Source organism: Elephantulus edwardii, unplaced genomic scaffold (assembly GCF_000299155.1).
Source record: "Elephantulus edwardii isolate Elephantulus edwardi_28Jun2011 unplaced genomic scaffold, EleEdw1.0 scaffold00007, whole genome shotgun sequence".
NCBI lineage: Eukaryota > Metazoa > Chordata > Mammalia > Macroscelidea > Macroscelididae > Elephantulus > Elephantulus edwardii.
The window spans coordinates 33625552-33647193 of NW_006399757.1; the positions used below are offsets into that span (position 1 = coordinate 33625552).

At 37.3% G+C, this 21642-nt stretch overlaps 1 protein-coding gene across 1 annotated transcript in view; it reads left to right on the forward strand.

The window, feature by feature from the left end:
* The first annotated feature begins 286 nt into the window (after window positions 1–286).
* The window catches only part of KIF20B (kinesin family member 20B), a 56754-nt gene continuing 35398 nt past the window's right edge, over window positions 287–21642 (forward strand). Inside the window, exons 1-10 of the mRNA XM_006880406.1 lie at window positions 287–433; window positions 6808–6894; window positions 6986–7102; window positions 7567–7705; window positions 9414–9598; window positions 16567–16603; window positions 17472–17699; window positions 18618–18729; window positions 20774–20845; window positions 20929–21075. Coding sequence (XP_006880468.1) covers window positions 287–433; window positions 6808–6894; window positions 6986–7102; window positions 7567–7705; window positions 9414–9598; window positions 16567–16603; window positions 17472–17699; window positions 18618–18729; window positions 20774–20845; window positions 20929–21075 — 1271 coding nt within the window. The remainder of the gene's footprint in view (window positions 434–6807; window positions 6895–6985; window positions 7103–7566; window positions 7706–9413; window positions 9599–16566; window positions 16604–17471; window positions 17700–18617; window positions 18730–20773; window positions 20846–20928; window positions 21076–21642) is intronic.

The following is a 21642-nucleotide window of genomic DNA, read 5'->3' on the forward strand; positions in this document are numbered from 1 at the left end:
ATAGATTACCTTTATTAGTACTTTACATTTTACTCTTTGGCTTAGATTAAGTATTAGATCTTATGTATAACATTGGCAGGCTAGGGTCAGTATCATTTTATTCTTCATATGTAAATAATCTGAATTTTTCTTTTTATTCTTTGCATGGATCATTGTGTTGTATATGAATGCAGTTTAAGCTTTTCTTTCACTGTAATTCTCGGTATGTTTGAGGAGATACTGGTTTGGGTTGGTTCATTTACTGACTTTGTAATGTTTTTTAAAAAGGCGTTCTTGTTCTTGCAGAATGGAATCTAATTTGAATCAAGATGGTGCACCTAGACCTTCTTATGTGTTCAGTGCTGATCCAGTGGAAAGACCTTCAGAAATAAATTTTGAAGGCATTAAGCTTGATCTATCTCATGAATTTTCTTTAGTTTCTTCAAATGATGAGGTAAGCATAAAAACTATAATACTGATTATCATGATTGAGTGGAAAGTTGTGTTTTGAGGTTTATGGTAAAGGATGTCTAGAAAAGAAAATTCTGAACTTTCTGAATTTAGGGTATCCTTTTTGTGTGTCAAGAAATCTGGAGGACAACTACCTGGCCAACTGACTGGAAGAGATCTGTATTTGTTCCCATCCCAAAGAAAGGTGACCCAACATAGTGTGGAAACTATACAACAATCTCATTGATTTCACATGCAAGCAAGATTCTGCTGAAGATTATCAAAAAACAACTGGAACAGCACCTCAGCAGAGAACTGCCAGAAGTACAGGCTGGGTTTAGAAGGGGTCATGGTACTAGGGATATTGTAGGTGATGTGAGATGGATCTTGGCTGAAAGCAGGGCATACCAGGAGAATGTCTATCTGTGTTTCATTGACTATGCAAAAGTGTTTGACTGTGTGGATCATAACAAACTGTGGCTGACTCTGAGAAGAATGGGAATCCCAGAACACTTGATCGTTCTAATGCGAAACCTATACTTGGACCAGGAGGCATTCGTCAGAACAGAGCAGGGAAACACTGCACTGTTCAAAATTGAAAAGGGTATATGCCTGGGATGTGTCCTATTCCCATACCTTTTCAGTCTATATGTAGAATAGATTATCTAAGAGGTTGGGCTGTATGAGGAGAAAAGTGGCATCGAGAAGATTCATCAGTAATCTGTGTTATGTAGGTCATAGAACCCTGCTTGCTGAAACTGAGGAGGACCCGGAGCACTTGCTGCAGAAGGTCAAGGACTACAGCCTTCAATATGGATTGAGGTTCAATATCAAGAAAAGAAAGATTCTCACCACTGGGTCAATTGGCATCATCATGATGAATGGTGAAGAGATTGACACTGTTGACTGCTTTGGTTTGCTTGGCTCCACAGTCAGCATTCTTGGCACCAGCAGTCAAGAAATTAAAAGACGTATTATGATGGGAAAGTCTGCTGTTAGAGACCTCTCCAAAGTACTGAAGAGCAATTATGTCACTCTGGAGACTTAGGTGTGCATGCATGGTACAGGCCATGGTCTTTGCAATCACTTGCTATGCGTCAGAGAGCTGGACAATGACTAGGGATGATAGGAGAATTGATGCCTTTCAGCTGTGGTGTTGGAGAAGAGTGTTGATTATACCATGGACTGTTAAGAAAACAAACAGGTTCGTCTTGTTGTTGTTGTTGTTTAGTGCCATCGAGTCATAGGTGACTCATAACAACTCTATGAACTAAAGTCCTTGACACTTGCGTGACTTTCATCCTTTCTCCAGGTTCGTAGGGTTTCCCCGAGGCAAGCTATTTACATTTACGGAAGTGGATACCACTCCTGCTTCCAAGCTTGTTTTAAATGGGGAGTGCCACCAAACACTGTCCACCATGGGTAGCCTTATTGCATTTGACACGTCAGTGTCACAGTGTTCAGCTTCACAACGACCACAAGTTACCTCTATATGGCAAGTGGACACACCAGAGCTATAAGACCTTTGGCTTGGTTTGTCCTAGAGAGGGTTAAACCAGGTTAAACCAGGTTGCTCCTTGGAGGATTCTGAAGCTTTGTCTGACATACTTTGGACATGTTGCAAAGGAGGGACCAGTCCTTGGAGGGTGGAGGGACAAAGCAAGAGAGGGAGACCCTTGATGAGATGGATTGATTCAGTGATGGGGGTAATTGGGTAGGTGTGTCAGAGACAATGAGATTGGCACAGGATAGAGCAGGGATTAGGGCTGTTGTACATAGGGTTGCTATGAGTTGCAGGCGGTGTGACGGCACATAACAACCACACAACAGTTTATCTTGTGATGCTGTACTGTAATCTCAAAGATGTGGTTCGAGGCCAGCAGCTGCTCCACATGAGCAGGGATGGACAATTTTGTCCCGTGCGATTAACTGCCTCTGAAAACCTGCCAGAGGTCAGCTGTGGGTTGGTTCCAACTCTATAGTATACAGCAAACAATCCCTAGGCCTAAAGAAATGTGCTGATTCCTTTTTAAGTAATAGGTTCAAACAGCTTATGTATCTGTACCTTGACTAGTAGCCAATAGGAGGGGGAACAATTTATTTACTAGTAGAATATGTGTATTTTGACACTGTGTAGGTGGCTATGGTTCCTCTTGTTTCCTATTCTTCATTGACTTTATGTAGGTGATGTGTGCCAAGAGTAGATTCTAACTCAGAACACATTTCTAGGTTACAGTAGAAATACTCCACAGGATTGTCTAGGTTGTATTCTAACTTGGATTAAAAACGTATAGTGAAAAAAAAAAACAAAAACGTATAGTGAAGCACCTTTGATGCACACCTTTCCTGATCTTTAAACAGGAAAGTATTTCCTTGTTCTATTCAAACAACTATTTCTTAGTCTTTTATATATAAGTTTCACATAGCACAATGAAATGATCTGAGATTTCCACTCTTCTCAAGGTTACCCATAATTTATTATGATCCATATAGTAGAATTCCTTTTCATTCACCTGTTATGCTTTCATACATGTGAGATAAAAAAGATTTGCCCATTTCACTTGATGTTCTCACTGTTTTTTCCTGTTGTAGCTTGTATTAGGACTTCCTTTTTCTTTTTGGCTGAGTAGTATTTCACTGACTGTATGTACCGCATTGTGTATATCCATCATCTGTTTCATCGGCTGATGAATATTTTGGTTGTTCCCACCATGTGCTATTATAAATAGTGCCAGAGTGAACACCGGTGTCCTTTATTACTGCTTTCAGGTCTCTTGGGTATATGTTGTTACATACCATCAAGTTGGAACCAACTCGTAGTTGATACTCCAGGGGGAAGAGCTTGCAGAGCAGCTGGTGGATTCAAGCCATGTGTCTTTGTGTTTATCAGTGTAATTCCTTACCATTAAGCCACCAGAACACCCTCTTGGGGATATATTAGGCCTGAGAGCTGGACAGTGAATAAGGGTGATAAATTGATGCCTTTGAATTGTGGTTCTGGAGAAGAATGCGGAATATTCCATGGACTGCCAAAAGAACAAACACATACCTCTGGAGAGAAAGCAGCCAGAGTACTCCTTGGAAGCAAAGATGATGAAGCTTTGTCTCTCATACTTTGGACATGTTACTAAGCAAGGTTATTCCTTGGGCAGAGACATCATGCTTGGAAAACTAGAGGGTCAACAAAAGAGAGGAAGAACCCCCCCAAAACAAGATGGATTGACACAGTGTCTCCATCAGTTGGCTCAAGTGTGTCAGAGATGATGAGATGGCACAGGATAGGGCAGGGTTCAGATCTGTTGTTCTTAAGGTTACTATGAATCCCATTCGACTTGATGGCACCTAACAACAGCGACATGGTAGTACTGCATTTAACCTTTTGAGTAACTGCCAAACTATACATGTTTTTCACAGGAAATGTACAAATTGGCATTCCCACTAACAGTATGTAAGGGTAAGGGTCCAGTTTCTTCACATCTTTGCTAACATTAATCAGTTTTTCCTATTTAATCATCTTATTCTTCCTAGTAGAAGTGAAGTAGTTGAGGTAACTGAGTCCAAAATCTATTGGATATTGGATAGTACCTAACAGCATTGTGTTGTTGCCAATTTGCGCATTATTTTTGGTGATAGATCTGCTCTAGTCCTTTGCTCGTTTCTTTGTCTTTTTTATGATAATCTTGAATTTGTACATTTTTTTATACTAGGCCCCTTATTTTATGTAGAGTTCTCAAAATTGTTCTCCCAATCCATAGGCTGTCTTTAAACTTTTCAAATAGAGTCCTTTGATATGAAATAATATTTTTATAATTTACTGTTTAACTATTTTATATTTTATTTCTTATGCTTTTGATATTACATCTTATAATCCATTAAAAAATAAGCCCTTCAGTCATGGCCTTATATTTTTGTCTAATAATATTTTCATTTTCATATTTAGGATCTTAATCCATTTAGAATTGGATTTTTGTATGATATGAGGCATGGATCCTGAATTGTTCTTCAGCATGTTAAAATTTTTCCAGCTTTATTGAAGATCTACTGGTTAATAGACATTCAGATATTTTTGTGTTTGAAAAAATAATCACAAAAGTAGTGTGGCAATTACTGAACAATATTATTAATATCACATGGAAGCAAAATCTTGCTGAAGATTATCCAAAAATGACTAGAATACTACATCAACAGAGCTTGACAGAAATACAAGCTGTGTTTAGAAGAGGCTGTGGCACTAGGATTTGTCATTGATGATGTCTCATAGATTTTGGCTAAAAACAGCAAGTGCCAGAAGGATATCCATGTGTGCTTTATTGACTATGCAAAGGCATTTATATGGATCACAACAAAATATGGCTAACATTGAGAAGACGGGAAACCCAAAACACTTGATTGTGCTTATGTGAAACCTATACCAAGACTAAGAAGGTATAGTTTGAACAGAGCAAGGAAAAACTCCATGGTTCAAAATCAAGAAAAGAGTACAACAGAGGTGTATCCTTTTCCTAATGTATTCAGTTTATATGATGATGTGTATGCATCATGTGAGAAGCTGAACTTTGTGAAGAAGAATGTGACATCAAGATAGGAGAAAGACTCATCAACAACCTTTGTTACACAGGTGATAACAATCTTGCTTGCTGAAAGTGAAGAGGACCTGAAGCACTTGCTGCAGAAGATCAAGGGGCTGCAACTTTCAATATGGGTAGCATCTCAACATCAAGAAAACAAAAATTTTCATCTCCAGGCCAGTAGACAGCATCATGATAGATAAAAGATTGAAGTTGTTAACAATTTCATTCGTGCTTGAATCCCCATTCTGCACCCTTGGCACCAACATTTAGGACATAAGGCAAATGGCATTGGGAAAATCTGTCACAGACCTCTCCTTAGTCTAAAGAGCAATGATGACAAAGGTGCACTTGACTCAAGCCATGGTCTTCTCGCTTGCTTTGCATCTGAAAGCTGAACAGTGACAAAGGATGGCAGGAGTTGTGGTGTTGGAGAAGAGTATTGAACATACAATGGACTGCCCAGAAAACAAGAAGGGACTGTCTTGGAGACAGTGAAACCAGTGTGCTTGGAAGCAGGAATGGTGAAAATCTGTCTCGTATGCTTTGGGTATATTGGCAGGAGGTAGGCTAGTCCTTGGAGAAGAACTTCATGCTTGGAAGGATAAAAGGCCAGCAAAAGAAAGGAACACCTCTATGAAATGGATTGATGAGATGGAATGACTATGGCATTAGGTCAGATGTGTTAGAGATGGTGAGGCTAGCACAGAACAGGGCACAGTTCAGAGCCATAGTACATAGATAGGGTCGTCATGACTCAGTTGATTTTAGGGCACATAACAAATAACTATAAAATACTGTCATCTCTTGGTGTTTGTAGGTCACTGGTTTCATGGATAAAGCTCTAGTAGCCTAGTTTGTAGGGAGTTCACTGCTAACCCAAGGCCATGCCTCTCTGCCTGTTTGAATGTACCAGCTACTTTAAATTTTACCTTAAAATGAGTTAATAGTTTTCTTTTTCCTCAAAGAAAATTATTTTGTGTTACGTACTTTTAAAAAAAATGCTAGCATGATGGAATCAATCATTTTTATAATATTCTAGTTAAGATTTTCTGAAGATTTTTTTATTAATCATCATAACTTAGGAACTTTTAAAATATATGCCACTTAGGGTTTTTATCACAGTACATTTTGCAACAGATCTTTGGTGATCTAGTGGTTAAGTAGCTATGCTGCAATTATAAAGGCATGCTGTTCAAGTCTGCCGGCTGCTCTGTGGGAGAAGAATGAAATGGACTGATGAGATGGAATGACTATGGCAATAGGAGAGGTATGTCGGAGATGGAGAGGTAGGGTCAGAGCCATAGTACATAGGGTAGCCATGAGTCATAGTTGATTTGAGGGCAAATAACAACTAATTACAAAATTAAATACTGTTGCCCATTGGTGTAACGCGGGACAGTCTCCTTCAGTGCAGTTTATTGCCTCTGAAAATCTACCACCAGGTCAGCTTTGAGTCGATTCCAGCTATGAGTCGGTTCCAACTTCATGACTTAAAACAACAGCAACAAAGTTTACTAACTGTAGGTAAAATACACCTACATCAGGGACTGATTCTTGCACTTTGGTAGTTTTTTTTTTTTAAATTTTATTATTATTTTGTGTGTGTACCGTCTGATTCTTGTTTTATATTTTGTTTTTAAAAACATATTTGAGGGTTTTTAAATACATATAGAACATTTAAGCAGAAGATTGCGACTAATTGGTTCCCCTCAAACTCTTCTGTAATTATTACCTGTATTAAAGCAAGTTGATTACGGAAAACTTACATGGTATATTCTTCTAATAATTCTTTATTTTCTTTCTTAAGATAAGTAGTTTGGAATCCAAAGATTACCTCCAGGTGTGTCTTCGAATAAGACCATTAACAGAGTCAGAAAAGGAACATACATCAGAGGTTTGTGTTTAATGAATCAGATTTTATATTTTACTTTAATTAAGTGGGTATAATACCACTGTTATTTATTTCTTGTGTGTGTACATTCCAGGGCTGTGTGTGCATTCTGGATTCACAGAGTATTCTCCTTAAAGATCCCCAAAGCAGCACTGGTCAGTCAAATGAGAAGAACTCTGGGCAGATGGTACAGAAATTCAGTTTTTCCAAGGTAAGTGTCTCGCAGCATTGAAGGATTTTTTTTTTTAAAAAAACAGATATCTGTAGTAAAATTGCTATAAAAATATACAATGAACCTTAGATTTTTTCTTCAGGTTAGAGAATAATTATTGTTTCTCATGTGTAGGGCTCAAATTTCAAGTCTGTAAATATGTAGTTGGATGTTAATAAATCACTGTATTGTACTTAACCATCTCCTTCCCTTTCTTTAAAACTTAATTCTAAATTCTTAATTCTTGTCATAACTTAATTGGCTATGTCAAACCTAGTCTTCAGACCTTCTTTTACTTGGCAATTAAACCATCAAATGTATTTGTGGAAGTAAATATATGACATAAACAACAAGAGTGAATCCTATGAAAGCAATCATTTTTATTACTTAACCAGGAGAAGGTAGAACTCATTGTAAGGACAAACTTTAGTCTCTCAAATGTTATTTTTAAAATGCTTCCTTAGGTGTTTGGGTCAGAAACCACACAGAAAGAATTCTTTCAAGGTTGCATGATGCAGCAGGTAAAAGACCTCTTAAAAGGACAGAGTCGGCTGATATTTACCTATGGGGTAACCAACTCAGGAAAAACATACACAATTCAAGGTAAGTATATGCTTTACTTTTATATTCATTCTTAATATTGACAATACTTGATTGTGGTTTTTGTCTCCTTTAAATATGTGTGCCACATTTTTATATTGTTTTCAATTCATCTTGATTTAGTTCACTTACAAAACTACCTATATGATAGCGTGAAATGATGATGGAAATACAGACATAAGATTGTTGTGGCATTGAATAGCCAGTTTCTTTCTATACTTTGTGATTATACCAAGAAGCAAATCCACCTTTCTAATGCATAGTGATGCTACATCACGTTTCCATCTGTAAATCTTCACAGGAGCAGACCACTTATCTTCTGGGCGTGCCTGGTGGATTTGACTACCATCCTTTCTGTGAGCACCAGGACACATGATGTGCCACTGGGTCTCCTTTTTGTGGCTGTTGATGGTTACAAATATGAATATTTTGGCCTAATCTTAATGGTAAAGTTCATATGTTGCATGAGTATTATATAAAATGCCAATATTATGGTGAAGGCTGAAGAGATGAGAAATTTTCAATTTCTCTTAACTTTTCTCTTAGCTGTTTATCAAGCCTATTGCCGGTTTCAAACTCAATTCAGTTCATTACCATTGAGTTGGAACTGACATGGTACTGACCCTCTATTGGGTCTCTGATGATGTTAATTGCTTGTAAGGAGATTGCTCATCTTTCTCCCTTGGAGCTCTGGTGAATTTGAGCCATCAGAGAGACCCTGACCTTTGGATTAGCTGTGCAACTCCCTACAGACTCTGCCACCCTATTGTTGGTATACCCATTGAGGAAATTCCAGGCCTATTCCAGAACTGTCTCATAGGTTTTCCAAAGCTGTAATCTTTACAGAAACAGATTGCCTCATCTCCCATGGAGTAGCTGGTGGGTTTAAGCTGCCTTACCTTTCTGTTAGTACTTCTTGCTAGTACTTGAGCTCTTAATCCCAGTGCTGCAGGACTCCTTGATCAATAAGGTATATCCTTCGTGTTCCAGGAAGGATTCTTCCTTCTTATCACTCTGAAACAGTATATGTCTACTTCTTATTGATCAACATGATTAAATTCTAAAGACCACGCCATTTATGGGGAAATAGAGAATGACCACATTAGATCACATTATTAACTGTCAAACCTCTGACACTTAAGACACTGTCAAATTGACATACAGCTTTACCCATCATGGCCTAACTTAGTCTGGGCTCTCACCTTGGCATGCTTTGTTACTACTATAAGTGTTGTTAATGGGCAGAATAATTCATTAGTAAATTTTATATTGTTGAATTGTTATTTATATTGGTGTACAGTTGAGTTGGGTCAAATTGACATACAGCTTTACCCATCATGGCCTAACTTAGTCTGGGCTCTCACCTTGGCATGCTTTGTTACTACTATAAGTGTTGTTAATGGGCAGAATAATTCATTAGTAAATTTTATATTGTTGAATTGTTATTTATATTGGTGTACAGTTGAGTTGGACCCAAACCATAGTTGTTCTTCCAGTGGGTTTTCAGAAGCAGTTAATCACACAAGAGGAGACTGCTCATTTTTATCCCTGCAGAACAACTGGTGGATTTGAACCATGTACCTTTGAATTGCCAACACAACTCCTTACCAGTAGGCCACCAGAGTTCACTTGTTATTAATGAGAAATGTTGAATTCTAAGATAGGTAATGAGTGAAAAGTAATAGGTGATAAACAAAAATTCTTTTTACAGGCACAGAAGAAAATATTGGTATTCTGCCTCGAACTTTGAATGTATTATTTGGTAGTCTTCGGGAAAGACTGTATACAAAGATGAATCTGAAACCTCATAGATCCAGAGAATGCTTACAGTTGTCACCAGATCAAGAGAAAGAAGAAATTGCTAACAAAAATGCATTGCTTCGGCAAATTAAAGAGGTATGAAAGTATTTTCGTATATGAAATATATATGTCACTAGTTTTTAATCAACCCTTTGATTTACTTCAGCCAACATTGTACAATATGGTGATGTCTGTCTTTTCTTTTTGAGAAGATTATGGAAAAAGTTATGTTAAGACATACCAATTTTGCATTTTACAGACTGCCAGAAAAAATACAAATGTGAAAATTCTGAAATCTTTTCTGGTTACTGTAGAAATAGTATTTTAGTGTAGAACTATATTTTGATACATTATGTATAAGCGGTAAGCGGTTGTTCTTTCTACGTGCCATTGAGTATGACTCCTAGTGACCCTATCGACAACAGATCTGAACCCTCTCCTGTCTTTACCATCTCGGACACATTTGAGCCCATTACTGCGTTCACTGTGCTAGTCCATCTCGTTGAGGGTCTTTCTTTTTGCTGATCCTCCTCTTTTCTGAGCATGATGTTCCTCTTTAAGAAACAGTCTCACCTGGCAACATGCCCAGTTTGTGATGAGAAGCTTCATCAACCTTTCCTCTAAGGGGCATTCTGACTGTACTTTTTCCAAGACGTACTCTTTGTTCTTTTGGCAGTCTGTGGAGTATTCGGTCCTCTCCAACAACACAGCTCAGAGGCATTGATTCTTCCATCATCCTTCCTCACTGTCCAGCTCTCAGATGCAAAGCAAGTGATTGGAAAAACTATGGTTTGAATCAGGCACACCTTATTCTTTAAATGGACATCTTTGCTCTCCAGGACTTTAGAGAGATGCCTGACAGCAGACTTTGCTAAAGGTATACACATCCGAGCTCCTGGCTGTGGGTACAGAGGAGGTTAATTGTGGATCCAAAGAAAAGTAAATCATTGACAGTTTCAGGCTTTTCTCCATCGCTTATAATTTTACCTGTTGGCCTAGTAATGAGGGTTTTTTCTTTCTTGATGTTGAGATGATTAGTTTACAGTTTAGGTGTGCATAAGCTTGTTTGTTTAGTGTTTACACTTGTCTGCCAGTGCTGTGCATAAGCCAGCAGCGTGTCAAATGTCAGCAGGGTCACCCATGGCGGACAGGTTTCAGCGAAGCTTCAAGGTTAAGACAGACTCAAGCAGGTTTGATCTGCTTCTGAAATAACAGGCCTTCGAGAAACCTATGAACAATAGAAGAACAGGGGTATTGGATATTGTTATGAAGGAAATGGAACACATAATATTGACATACTAGGTATTGGCGAAATGAGATAGACTGGCATGGAACATATTGAATCAGAATCATTTGATCTACTATGCTGGAGACGAAAAGGTGAGGAAAAATGGGGTTGCTCTCATAGTTAAAAATGCCATTTCTAGATCCGTCTTGAAATACAATGTTGTGAGTAACAGGATAATATCTGTACACATACAAGGAAGTCCAGTGAATACCACCATCGTTCAAATATATGCACCAGCAACCAGAGCCAAAGAGGAGGAAATAGAAGATTTCTACCAACTTTTGCAGTGAGACTGAACATGCAATCAAGATGCATTAATAATGGGTGACTGGAATGCAAAAGTTGGAAATAGAAAAGAAGGATCATCAGTTGAATAACTTGGACGTGGTGACAGAAATGAAGCCAGAGATAGAATGGTAGAATTTTGCACAATCAACGACTTATTCATTGCAAATACATTTTCTAAGAAATGGGTAGCCATAGTATAGTATAAATGATACATAAATCCCTTGTTTAACAGATTTTTATTCAATTACTCATATATACTTTGTCCTATAACATCAACTACAATTTTCACAGTACTGTCATTTGCCTTGCTATGTTGTTGTTGTTATGTGCCGTCGAGTCGTTTGCGACTCATAGCGACCCTTGTTGTGTCATATGCACAACAGCCCTAAACCCTGCTCTATCCTGCGCCAACCGCACTGCCTCTGACACACCAATCCTGATTACCCCAGTCACCGAATCAATCCATCTCATAGAGCGTCTTCCCCTCCTGCGCTGTCCCTCCACCCTACCAAGCATGATGTCCCTCTCCAAGGACCCGTCCCTCCTGGCAACATGTCCAAAGTATGTCAGAAGAAGCCCCAGTATCCTTGCCTCCAAGGAGTAGTTTGGTTTAATCCTCTCCAAGATGAATCTGTTTGTTTTCCTGACATTCCATGGTACATTCAGTACTCTTCTCCAGCACCACAGCTCAAAGGCATCAACTCTCCTTCTGTCCTCCCTAGTCATTGTCCAACTCTCTGATGCATAACAAGCGATTGCAAATACCATGGCCTTTATCAGGCACACCTTAGTCTCCAGAGAGACACCGTTGCTCCTGAGTACTTTAGAGAGGTCCCTAACAGCAGACTTTCCCATCGCAATACGCTTTTTGATTTCCTGACTGCTGGTGCCAAGAGTGTTGACTGTGGAGCCGAGCAAACTGAAGCTGTGAACAATCTCAATCTCTTTGCCATCCATTCTGACGCTGCCAATAGGTCCAGTGGTGAGAATCTTTGTCTTCTTGACATTGAGCCTCAGTCCATACTGAAGGCTGCAGTCTTTGACCCTCCGCAGCAAGTGCATGAGGTCCTCCTCAGTTTCAGCAAGCAGGGTGTGTCATCTGCATAACGCAGATTGTTAATAGATCTTCCACCAATCCTGATGCCACAATTCTCCTCATAGAGCCCAGCCTCTCGGATAATCTGCTCTGCATACATGTTGAAAAGGTATGGAGACAGGATGCATCCCTGGGGCACACCCTTCCTGATTTTGAACCATGCAGTGTTACCCTGCTCTGTTTTGACTACTGCCTCTTGGTCCAAGTATAGGTTTCGCATTAGCACAATTAAATGTTCTGGGATTCCCATTCTTCTCAGAGTCAGCCACAGTTTGTTATGATCCACACAGTCAAATGCCTTTGCATAATCAATGAAACATAGATAGACATTCTTCTGGTATTCTCTGCTTTCAGCTAAGATCCATCTAACATCAGCAACAATATCCCTAGTACCACGACCCCTTCTAAACCCAGCCTGGACTTCCAGCAGTTCTCTGCTGATGTGCTGTTCTAATCGTTTTTGGATGAATCTTGCTTGCATGTGAAATCAATGGCACTGTTTTGTAGTTTCCACACTCAGTTGGGCCATCCATTTGCTAGTCTTTGCTTCCTTTCCCTCCGCTCCCAAGGTCAAACTCCTCCAAGGTCAACCCTCCAAAATTGTTTCTGTGTGAATTTTTCCTTAGTCTTCCCCTTCCACTTCTTCCCCTCTGTTCAGTTAGTAATGCATGTCCTATTCCAGGTTGTTAATTGCAATACACGTAATATCTGGTCATTTCTTCATGTAACAGAGGTCTTATGCATTATTTGTCCTACTGTGACTGAGAACTATCCCATAGAATTTCCTCTAGACTCACCTGTGTTGTGTAATGTTTTATGAATTCTTCACTGTTTTTCAAGGCTGCATAATATTCCATTGTGGCAGTCAGTATACTTCAGATTCTTAGCCATTTGTTGATGTGCATTTGGACTGCTTCCATTTCTGTGCTGTTGTAAATAATGTTACAATAAACATGAGTGTGAATATATCTGTTTTATGTTGCAACTCTGATTTCTTTAGGGTGTATTTCCAGTAGTGGAATAGCTGGGTCAAATAGTATTTCTAATTTCAGCCTTTTGAATAAGTGCCAGACTGCCATTCATAATGATTGTATAATTTTACAATCCCACCAGCAGTACCCGAGAGTTCTAATCTCTTCTGTCCTCACCAGTATTTGTTTGCTGTCCTGTTGAATTTTGCCATTGCTGAATTTAGATTGACAACTCCTTGTGTTTTGTTTTTTTTTTCCTACTGAGCAACCCACTTCACTGACTTCAACCTACAAGCAGGGAGATCAAACAGTTGTTCGGGGTTACGATTCACTTTGGCATGGAACACTGAGAGAGACCCACAGGATGATACCTCATTGTTTTGATTTGTTGTTGTTGTTATGTGCTGTCAAGTCGCTTGCAACTCATAGCAACCCTATGTCCCTGTAATAGCTAGTGAACATTTCTTTATGTATTTGTTACTTCATCTGAATATCTTCTTTGGTCTAGAGGCTTTTAATATTTTCTGCTTATTAGTTAGGTTGTCTTTTTCTAGTTGAAATGCAGGATCATTCCATAAATTAGACATATCATTATTATTAGATATGTTATTGCCAAATATTTTTTCCCATTCTGTGGCCTGCCTTTGGTGCACATAATGATTTGATTTTCAGAAGGTCCCTTTCATCTCTTTTATCATCTCCTGGATTTTTGGTATTGTGTATTTTGGTATTTGGTATTTGATATTAGGTGTATTGTGGATTTTTCTTTCTTTTTTTCTTTTAGAGTCTTTTCATGCTGTAGATTATGGCTTCTAAAGTTATTCCTATTTTTTTCTCTCTGACATTCTTTACAGTTTTTGGTTTTGCTTCTAGATCGCTGATCCACCTTGAATTTGTTTTTGTGTGTGGCAGGAGATGTAGATCATTTCAGTATTCTGCAGTTAGATGGCCTCTTTTGCCAATACCGTTTGTTAACACGTTGCCGCAAATGACGGCAAATGTGTTTCTAAGCACGGTTGTCAATTTTAAAAGTGTGTGGCAACGTGTTAAAGAGGATGTCAATTCCTTTCTTAATCAATTTCACCTCAAAGATCAGATGGCTGTAGGTAGATGGGTTGATTTCTCAGAACTCGATGGTGTTGCATTGGTCTATGTGTCTGTCTCGCAATTAATCGTTATGCTTCAGAGAGTGGAAAAATGACTAAGAGTGACAGAAGAAGAATCAATGCCTTTGAATTGTGGTGCTGGAGGAGTCTTGAACTTGTTATGGACTGCCAAGAAAACAAATAGGTCTGTCTTGGAGAGGATGAAACCAAGTCTCTCTTTGGAGGCTAGGATTTTGAAGCTCTCTCTCACATATTCTGAGCATGTAGCCAGGAGAGACAAGTCCTTGGAAAAGGATATGATGCTCCGAAGGGTGGAGGGACAGCACAAGAGAGAAAGACCCTGGATGAGATGGATTGATACCGTGACTGGAGCAGTGGGGGTTTGTGTGTCAGAATTAGTGAGACTGGCTTAGGACAGGGTACACTTCAGAACTGCTGTATATATGGTTGTTATGGGTTACAGGCAACTCGATGACACTTAACAACAACAACAACATGTGTTTGTCACTGTTGCAATACTATGCCGTTTTGATTTCTACAGCATGGTAGTAGGTTTTGCCATCAGGGATTATGATGGCCTCCTGTGTTTTTCTTTTTCAGTAGAGCTTTGCTTTCAGGGACTCTTTTCTTTCTAAATAAATTTGGAAATTTTCAGAGTCCTTATTTATTATTATGAAAGTAATATGTACACACAAATTTAAACAAGGAAGTGTGATGGAGGGAGTACAAATTCTTCATAATTCCATTCCTCAGGAAGAAAGCCACTATTAAGAGAAGAGAAATGCTCTTTTAGATCTGTTCAGCAGCCTTTAAATATGATATACATAAACAGTCATATGTATGGTTACATATATTGTCATCTTTTTTCCCCATACAATGTTTGATTTTCTTTTTTCTATAAATACAGGATTTTATCTAGAACTTGATCTTTCACTTGGCATATCTAGAAGCCCTTAATACTTATGGTAGTATATTACTGAAGGATTTGCACTGGTAACTTCTTCTCTAGAGGCTTGAATCCATCCACTAGCCTTTCCATTGGGAGAAAGAAGGGAATCTCTGTTGCAATGTAGTCTTGGAAAACCCACTGGAGAGTCGACTTCAACTTGTGGCATTGAATTTTGGTTTTTCTTTCACATTTTTAAACAGTTCTCTCTTGATGGACATTTGCATTGTTTTCATCTTTCATGATTTAAGCAGTGCTTCAGTGAGGAAATATTGCTTTGCATCTAAGTCTGAGGGGTAAATTTTAGACATAAAGCTCTTATGTCAATGTATATATGTGTTTTATATTTTTTTTATTATTCTTAACTTCCTCACTGCCCATGAATGAGAGTGCTAGTTTTCTCAAGCTATTCTAACATTGAATTAATGAAAATCTTCTGATTTCTCAATAAAAATTCTCATCTGTGTTTAATTTTTGCTCCTTGAATTATGAAAGAAGTGATTAATGCTTACTGGAATTTTTCTGTAATTTGACATTGCTATTACTTGACCTTTTCTTGTCAATTTGTAAGATTATTTTAAATTTTTAATGATTATGTTTTTGTTAGGTGCTATTTAGTTGCAATGAACTCAAACTTACCTTCCAGGGGCTTTTCAGGATTGTAAATTATATGGGAGGAGATTGTCCATCAATTGGTGAACTCGAACCTCATACCTTTCAGTGGCAGCAGAACTCCTTACCTTTAGGCTGCCAGAGCTTCCTTAATGCATTTTATACTCTATTTAAAAAGGAAAAAAAAAGTTTGCTTCTTTTTTTTATAAAGAAGTTTTAATTTAAATTTTAATGAAGTTTTAATTTAAATTTTAATGAAAGTTTATAGAGACTTTGGATTTACATTCATTTATTATTGCACATTTTCCTCCCTGCCCACACCTATCCCCACTTAGTTTTTCTCTTTTAAAATTAAAAAAAACCCAGCTTTCATTATTATAAAATTACCCCCCTAAGTCCACTCCCCCATGGGGGGAAAATTTTGCATTATTATGTAGATTGCTTTACATTTATTCAGTTTTAAACTCTTAAAATATTTACAAATACATTTTAATTGTAGACAGAAAAAGCTTATATAGTGTTAATTGTGGAGAAAAGGAATAGGAGGGGATATATTGAAATATTAACACTAATTACAGATTATAGAGATTATGGATTTTGGTATTTAGAAATATGTTTTCTGTAGTTTCTGATTTATTATGAGAGAATAAAGCAAATAAACAGTCATGTCAAGTAGATGGAAAGTTGTGGGTTAGTTGATGGCTTATTTGAATAAATAATAAGATTATTTAACAGTAAGTTTTATAATTTTTTTCAGATTGCTGTACATAATGACAGTTATGATACTCTTCATGGTAAAGTTTCCTTTTTCACTTTTTCTACTTTTAAAATGTTCATCATATGAAATACATTTGAGATTCTTTTAATATTTTAATAATTTCTATATCTGCTTCCTTTAGTGACATAATCAATATCTGAAAAATGATACATATATGAAATGTTATTTAACAGTGTTTTGTTTAATTAAATATCTCAGATGTCCCTTTTACTAATTATACAGTTTTCTCTGTAGCCACTTGTTTTTCTATAATCTCAGTTTAGTTCCTAAGCATATTTTCAGATAGACTAGGAGGAAGCCATATTTTAGTTTGTTGTTGTTGTTAAGTGTCATTGAGTAGTAGACAACTCATAGCGACCCTATGAATAAAAGATCTGAACACTTGTATAGCTTTCGTTTCTCCAAGTTCAGAGGCTTTCTGGTGGTAAGCTATTTCGGAAGTAGATGCCACTCCTGCTTCCAAACTTGTTTTAATCAGGGAGTCCCACCAAACATTGTCTACCATGGGTAATCGTTATTGCATTTGACACATCAGTGTTACCGTGTTTAGCACACAGCAACCAGGAGTTTCCTCTGTACAGAATGGACAGACCAGTGCTATGCACTTAGAAGAATGTTTGACCAAAACCAATTAAAACCAGGCCTGAGGGCCGCAGATTAAAATCACCCACCTTTGACTTGGCACCATGACTTTCTATCCACTAGGCCAATATGGAGCTCTATGTTGTTGTTGTTGTTAAGTGCCTTCAAGTTGTAAATATTATCTACAAACTGCTTATTCAAAATTGGGTTTACCATAGGTTAGTCAATGAATTAACAGGTACAGACCTTCTGTTTCATTTTTAGTTGGTTGCTTAATTTTGTCATTCTCTTTTTTCTTGTAGGAAGTTTAGTAAATTCTTTGAATATTCCAGAATTTGAAGAGTGTATGATAGATTGCGAACAAACAAGCTTGGATATGGATAGTAATATAAAATGTTCCGTGTGGGTTTCCTTCTTTGAGATCTACAATGAATGTATTTATGATTTGTTTGTTTCTGTATCAACCAAATTCCAAAAGAGAAAGGTGCTACGACTTTCCCAAGATGTAAAGGGATATTCTTTTATAAAAGGTAGAGTTGTAGATATTTTTTTATTTTATTGCTTTAACTCTCTCTTTAGGATTTGTGATAGCTTAAGTAAAAGAAAACTAGAAATTGGCTTTTATTATACTGGTTATTAACATCAAGAAAAGAAGAAGCATTTGTGTTATGGGAATGTATATATTTATATGTTCATTAACACATAAAAACACAGGTGTCTATTTTATTTATCTCTGCTAAGTACCAATGGTTAGCATTTGAGAGATCGGAACAATACTGTGTATACTCAAAGTTCCATCCTTCTACTTTGTGACTATGCCTGTCTTTGGAACAATGAAATGTTACTGTGTTTCAACAATGGTGTTTTGGGGTTGGTTTTTTTTTTTACCATATTACACCATAGTTTACACCCTGGCTTGTAATAAGAAATTAATACCGTCATGACCAGCACCTGCGTTATATGCATAGGTATAAATACGTAACAAAAAGTTTCAATGAGTATTCATACCTTTACTACAAAAGACATGCTGTCATGTTTTATATATTTATGTCCTTTATAAGGAAAATTCTCATAAATGCTCAGTAATTTTATCATGACTTACTACTGAACGTCAACCTGCAGTATGTCACATCTAGATTTTTTCTTGTAGTGTAAGTATGCCTTTGATCTTTATCTTTCTGTTTTCTCTTTCTAAGGAATTTTACCAGTTTTTAATTTTTTTGGCAGACTGTTGAAAATGTACTTTATGTGATAATATGATAAATACTGAAACATTATATTATGTACCTCTGTACCTTCTATCTAGAAGCATAGGGACTAGTTTTGTTGACTCCATCTATTTATCTTCACAGTTCATTATATGTTGCTAGAGATAGATCTTCAAAGAGATTATAATATAGAATAAATCTGCGTTTTTATGAATTCATGTGTCTTTTTTTTTTTTAAAGATCTTCAGTGGATTCAAGTATCTGATTCCAAAGAAGCATACAGACTTTTAAAAGTAGGAATAAAAAACCAGAGTGTTGCCTTCACAAAACTAAACAATGCTTCTAGTAGAAGGTGAGACAAAAACTCTGTTGTAAGCCTGGATTGTCCAGTGTATTTTGTGCCAATTTAAAATACAAGTAGTTTAAGTATAATGCAGGCAGTATAATCTGGCATATTAAGTATAAACGGAAAAGCACATAAGAATATCTGTACTGTTTATAATTTTTATAAAGTCAGGTGTAAACTGGTCTTTTTTTAAAAAAAATGAAATCCTTTTGCAATCATATATAAACTGGATTTAGCTAACAGCAGTGGGCTGGAAGCCTCTTCTTCAAGACCTGGTGGGTAGGCCTTTGTATTTAGAATTCTGTTGGGTCCTGACTGTGTGAAGCAGTTGGATTCTGTAGTGTAGGTTCTCTTGATTTAGTTGAAAATTGGGTATAAACTGGTTAGTAGGGGTCTTTTCTGTTTTTTTGTTTGTTTGTTTGGTTTGGTTTGGTTTGGTTGGGGTTTTTTTTGTTCACAATTGTGTGTAAGCTTATTGGTTGCCTGGATTTAGCTAATAATCAGCTGGGTGCTGGCAGCCTCTTATTTAAGTCAATCAGGACCTGGTGGGTGGGCCTTTGGTTGGTCCCTCAGGCATTTGACCCTGGGCCTGGTTTTAACTGTGCTTGGGAAGTATGTTGTTCTGAGCAGTATAGCACTGGTCTGTCAGTTGTTTGTTCTGAGATAACTTGGTGTTGCTGTGATACTGAATGCTAGTGTAGCTAGTGTGTCAAATGCCGTAAGGCTTACCCGTGGTGGACAGGGTTTGATAAAGCTCCCAGATTAAGACAGACATGGAAGCATGGTTGACATCCACTTCTTAAAGAATAGGCCTTTGGAAAATCTATGAACATTAGAGACACAACGATAATTATTGAAGAGGGTTCAGCTCTTTTGTTCATAGGGTCGCTGTGAGTCATACTGATGGCACTTAACAGCAGCAATAACAATGCTAACCCAGAGACAGCTTCTCTCTACTAGTTTGGATCCATCAACCTTTTTGTAGGAGAAAAGTGGACATTCTCTTCCTGTGCATTTTACTGCCTTGGAAAACATGGAGGGTCAGCTGTTAGCCGGTTTTGACTTGGTATCAATCAGTTGATGATGTTGTGTTTTTAAAATTTTATTTAAAACACATTAAAAAGCTTTATAAATTCTGGGGGAACTTGAGTGTACTTATTTTTTCCATAAGTGAATGCTCATGATCATATTTTCAGAGTTCCTTATACTATAGTGTGCTTTTCTGTCTGCTTTTACCTCCATACCATAAGCATAGATGCTATATGAATACTGAGTTAGGCCATGAATCTTAGGCAGGTTAAGGAATGGTGTTTGTAATTGAAGGGATTAAAGGTTGGAGGACAAAGAATTTAAGGTTAAGCAATAAGTTACTTAAAATAGCTTTTGGAAGAAAAGTCCAGTTGATAATCTTAGATCCAGATTTGCCAATACATAGGTCAAATTCATGTTTAACTTTAGGTACATAATCAGAGATTAGCAGCATTTAGTACCATTGTAATTATGTGGCTCTTAGATAAACTGAGAATTTATTGTAATGATTCCTTCAATACAAGCTGAGAGGAGGATCAGACTTGGGATATTTGGGTGAGATGAAAGATAAGGTTCCTGCTTTTTAGGCATAAAGGTAGGTGGGTGATAGAGGACCATTGGGTTGAAACATTTGGCAACTTATTTCTTAGGTAACTACCTTGCGGTATAGCTGGAGCTATGGCTAGATATTTGTGTCTTGGTGATTTAGGATATAAGTAGAAGTTGGTGATATTTGTTGCCCCTTTAGAGCCTTGGTGGTGTCAAGATTGAAGCATTCAGGGAACCAGCAGGTCTGAAGTTCAGACTTACCAGACTCTCTGTAAGAGTCTGTCTCTGTAAAGATGTGCAGCCTGAGGACCGCTGTAGAACAGTTGTGTTCTGTGTTATATATAGTGTCACTTTGAGTCCGAATCTGCTCATTGGCCGTAGGGCTTTTCACTTTGGTTTTATTTGCTCTGCTGTGTAGGATGCCAACATGAAAAATTAATTGGAAGATAATTTTTCCCTTTTTGTGTTTTAGTCACAGCATATTCACTATTAGAATATTATGGATTGAAGATTCTGATACGCCTCGTGTAGTACGAGTCAGTGAGTAAGTTGAGCATTTAAAAAATTGTAATTACTTTGGGTTGTTTTGAAAGACTTTTAAAGTAGTTGTTATTTTTCTTAATTCAGATTGTCTTTGTGTGATCTTGCTGGTTCAGAAAGAAGCATGAAGACCCATAATGAAGGTGAAAGGTTAAGAGAGACTGGCAACATTAACACTTCTTTATTGACCCTTGGAAAGTGTATTAATGTTTTAAAGAACAGTGAAAAGTCAAAGTAAGTATTGCTGAAAGTAAGTGCTATTAGCATATTAAGCATGCTAATACTTGAACTTTTACTGTGTTTAGAAAGTTCTTTTTTGTTTTCAATTTGATTTTATGTAATAATCAAATAAATTATCATTAAAGAGATAATATAGGCCTCAGATTTTTTTAAATAAAACTACAATAACAGAAAAACCATGAAAAATAAAAACCAATGTCACTTATCAAGTACCCAAATTATTTTCCTTGTTGTTAGGTACCATTCAGTGAGTTTTGTCTCATAGCAACCCATGGAAAAGAGTAGAATGGCCCTCTATGAATCTTCAGCTATCATCTTTACAGAAACATATCAGTGTATCCTTTCCCTTCTGTATCTACTGATTCCCGGAGTGAGTTAGCACCAGTATCTTTGATTTAGCATCCAAGTACTTAACCAGTTACCACGACCAGGGTTCCTTAATATTTTCCCTAACAAATACCAGCATATGCTTCTTTGGATGCTGGATGAGCAGTAAAAACCGCTTTCTTTTTAGTAATATGCCATGGGTGTTCGTTCTTTCAGTTATGATCGATATCTGCA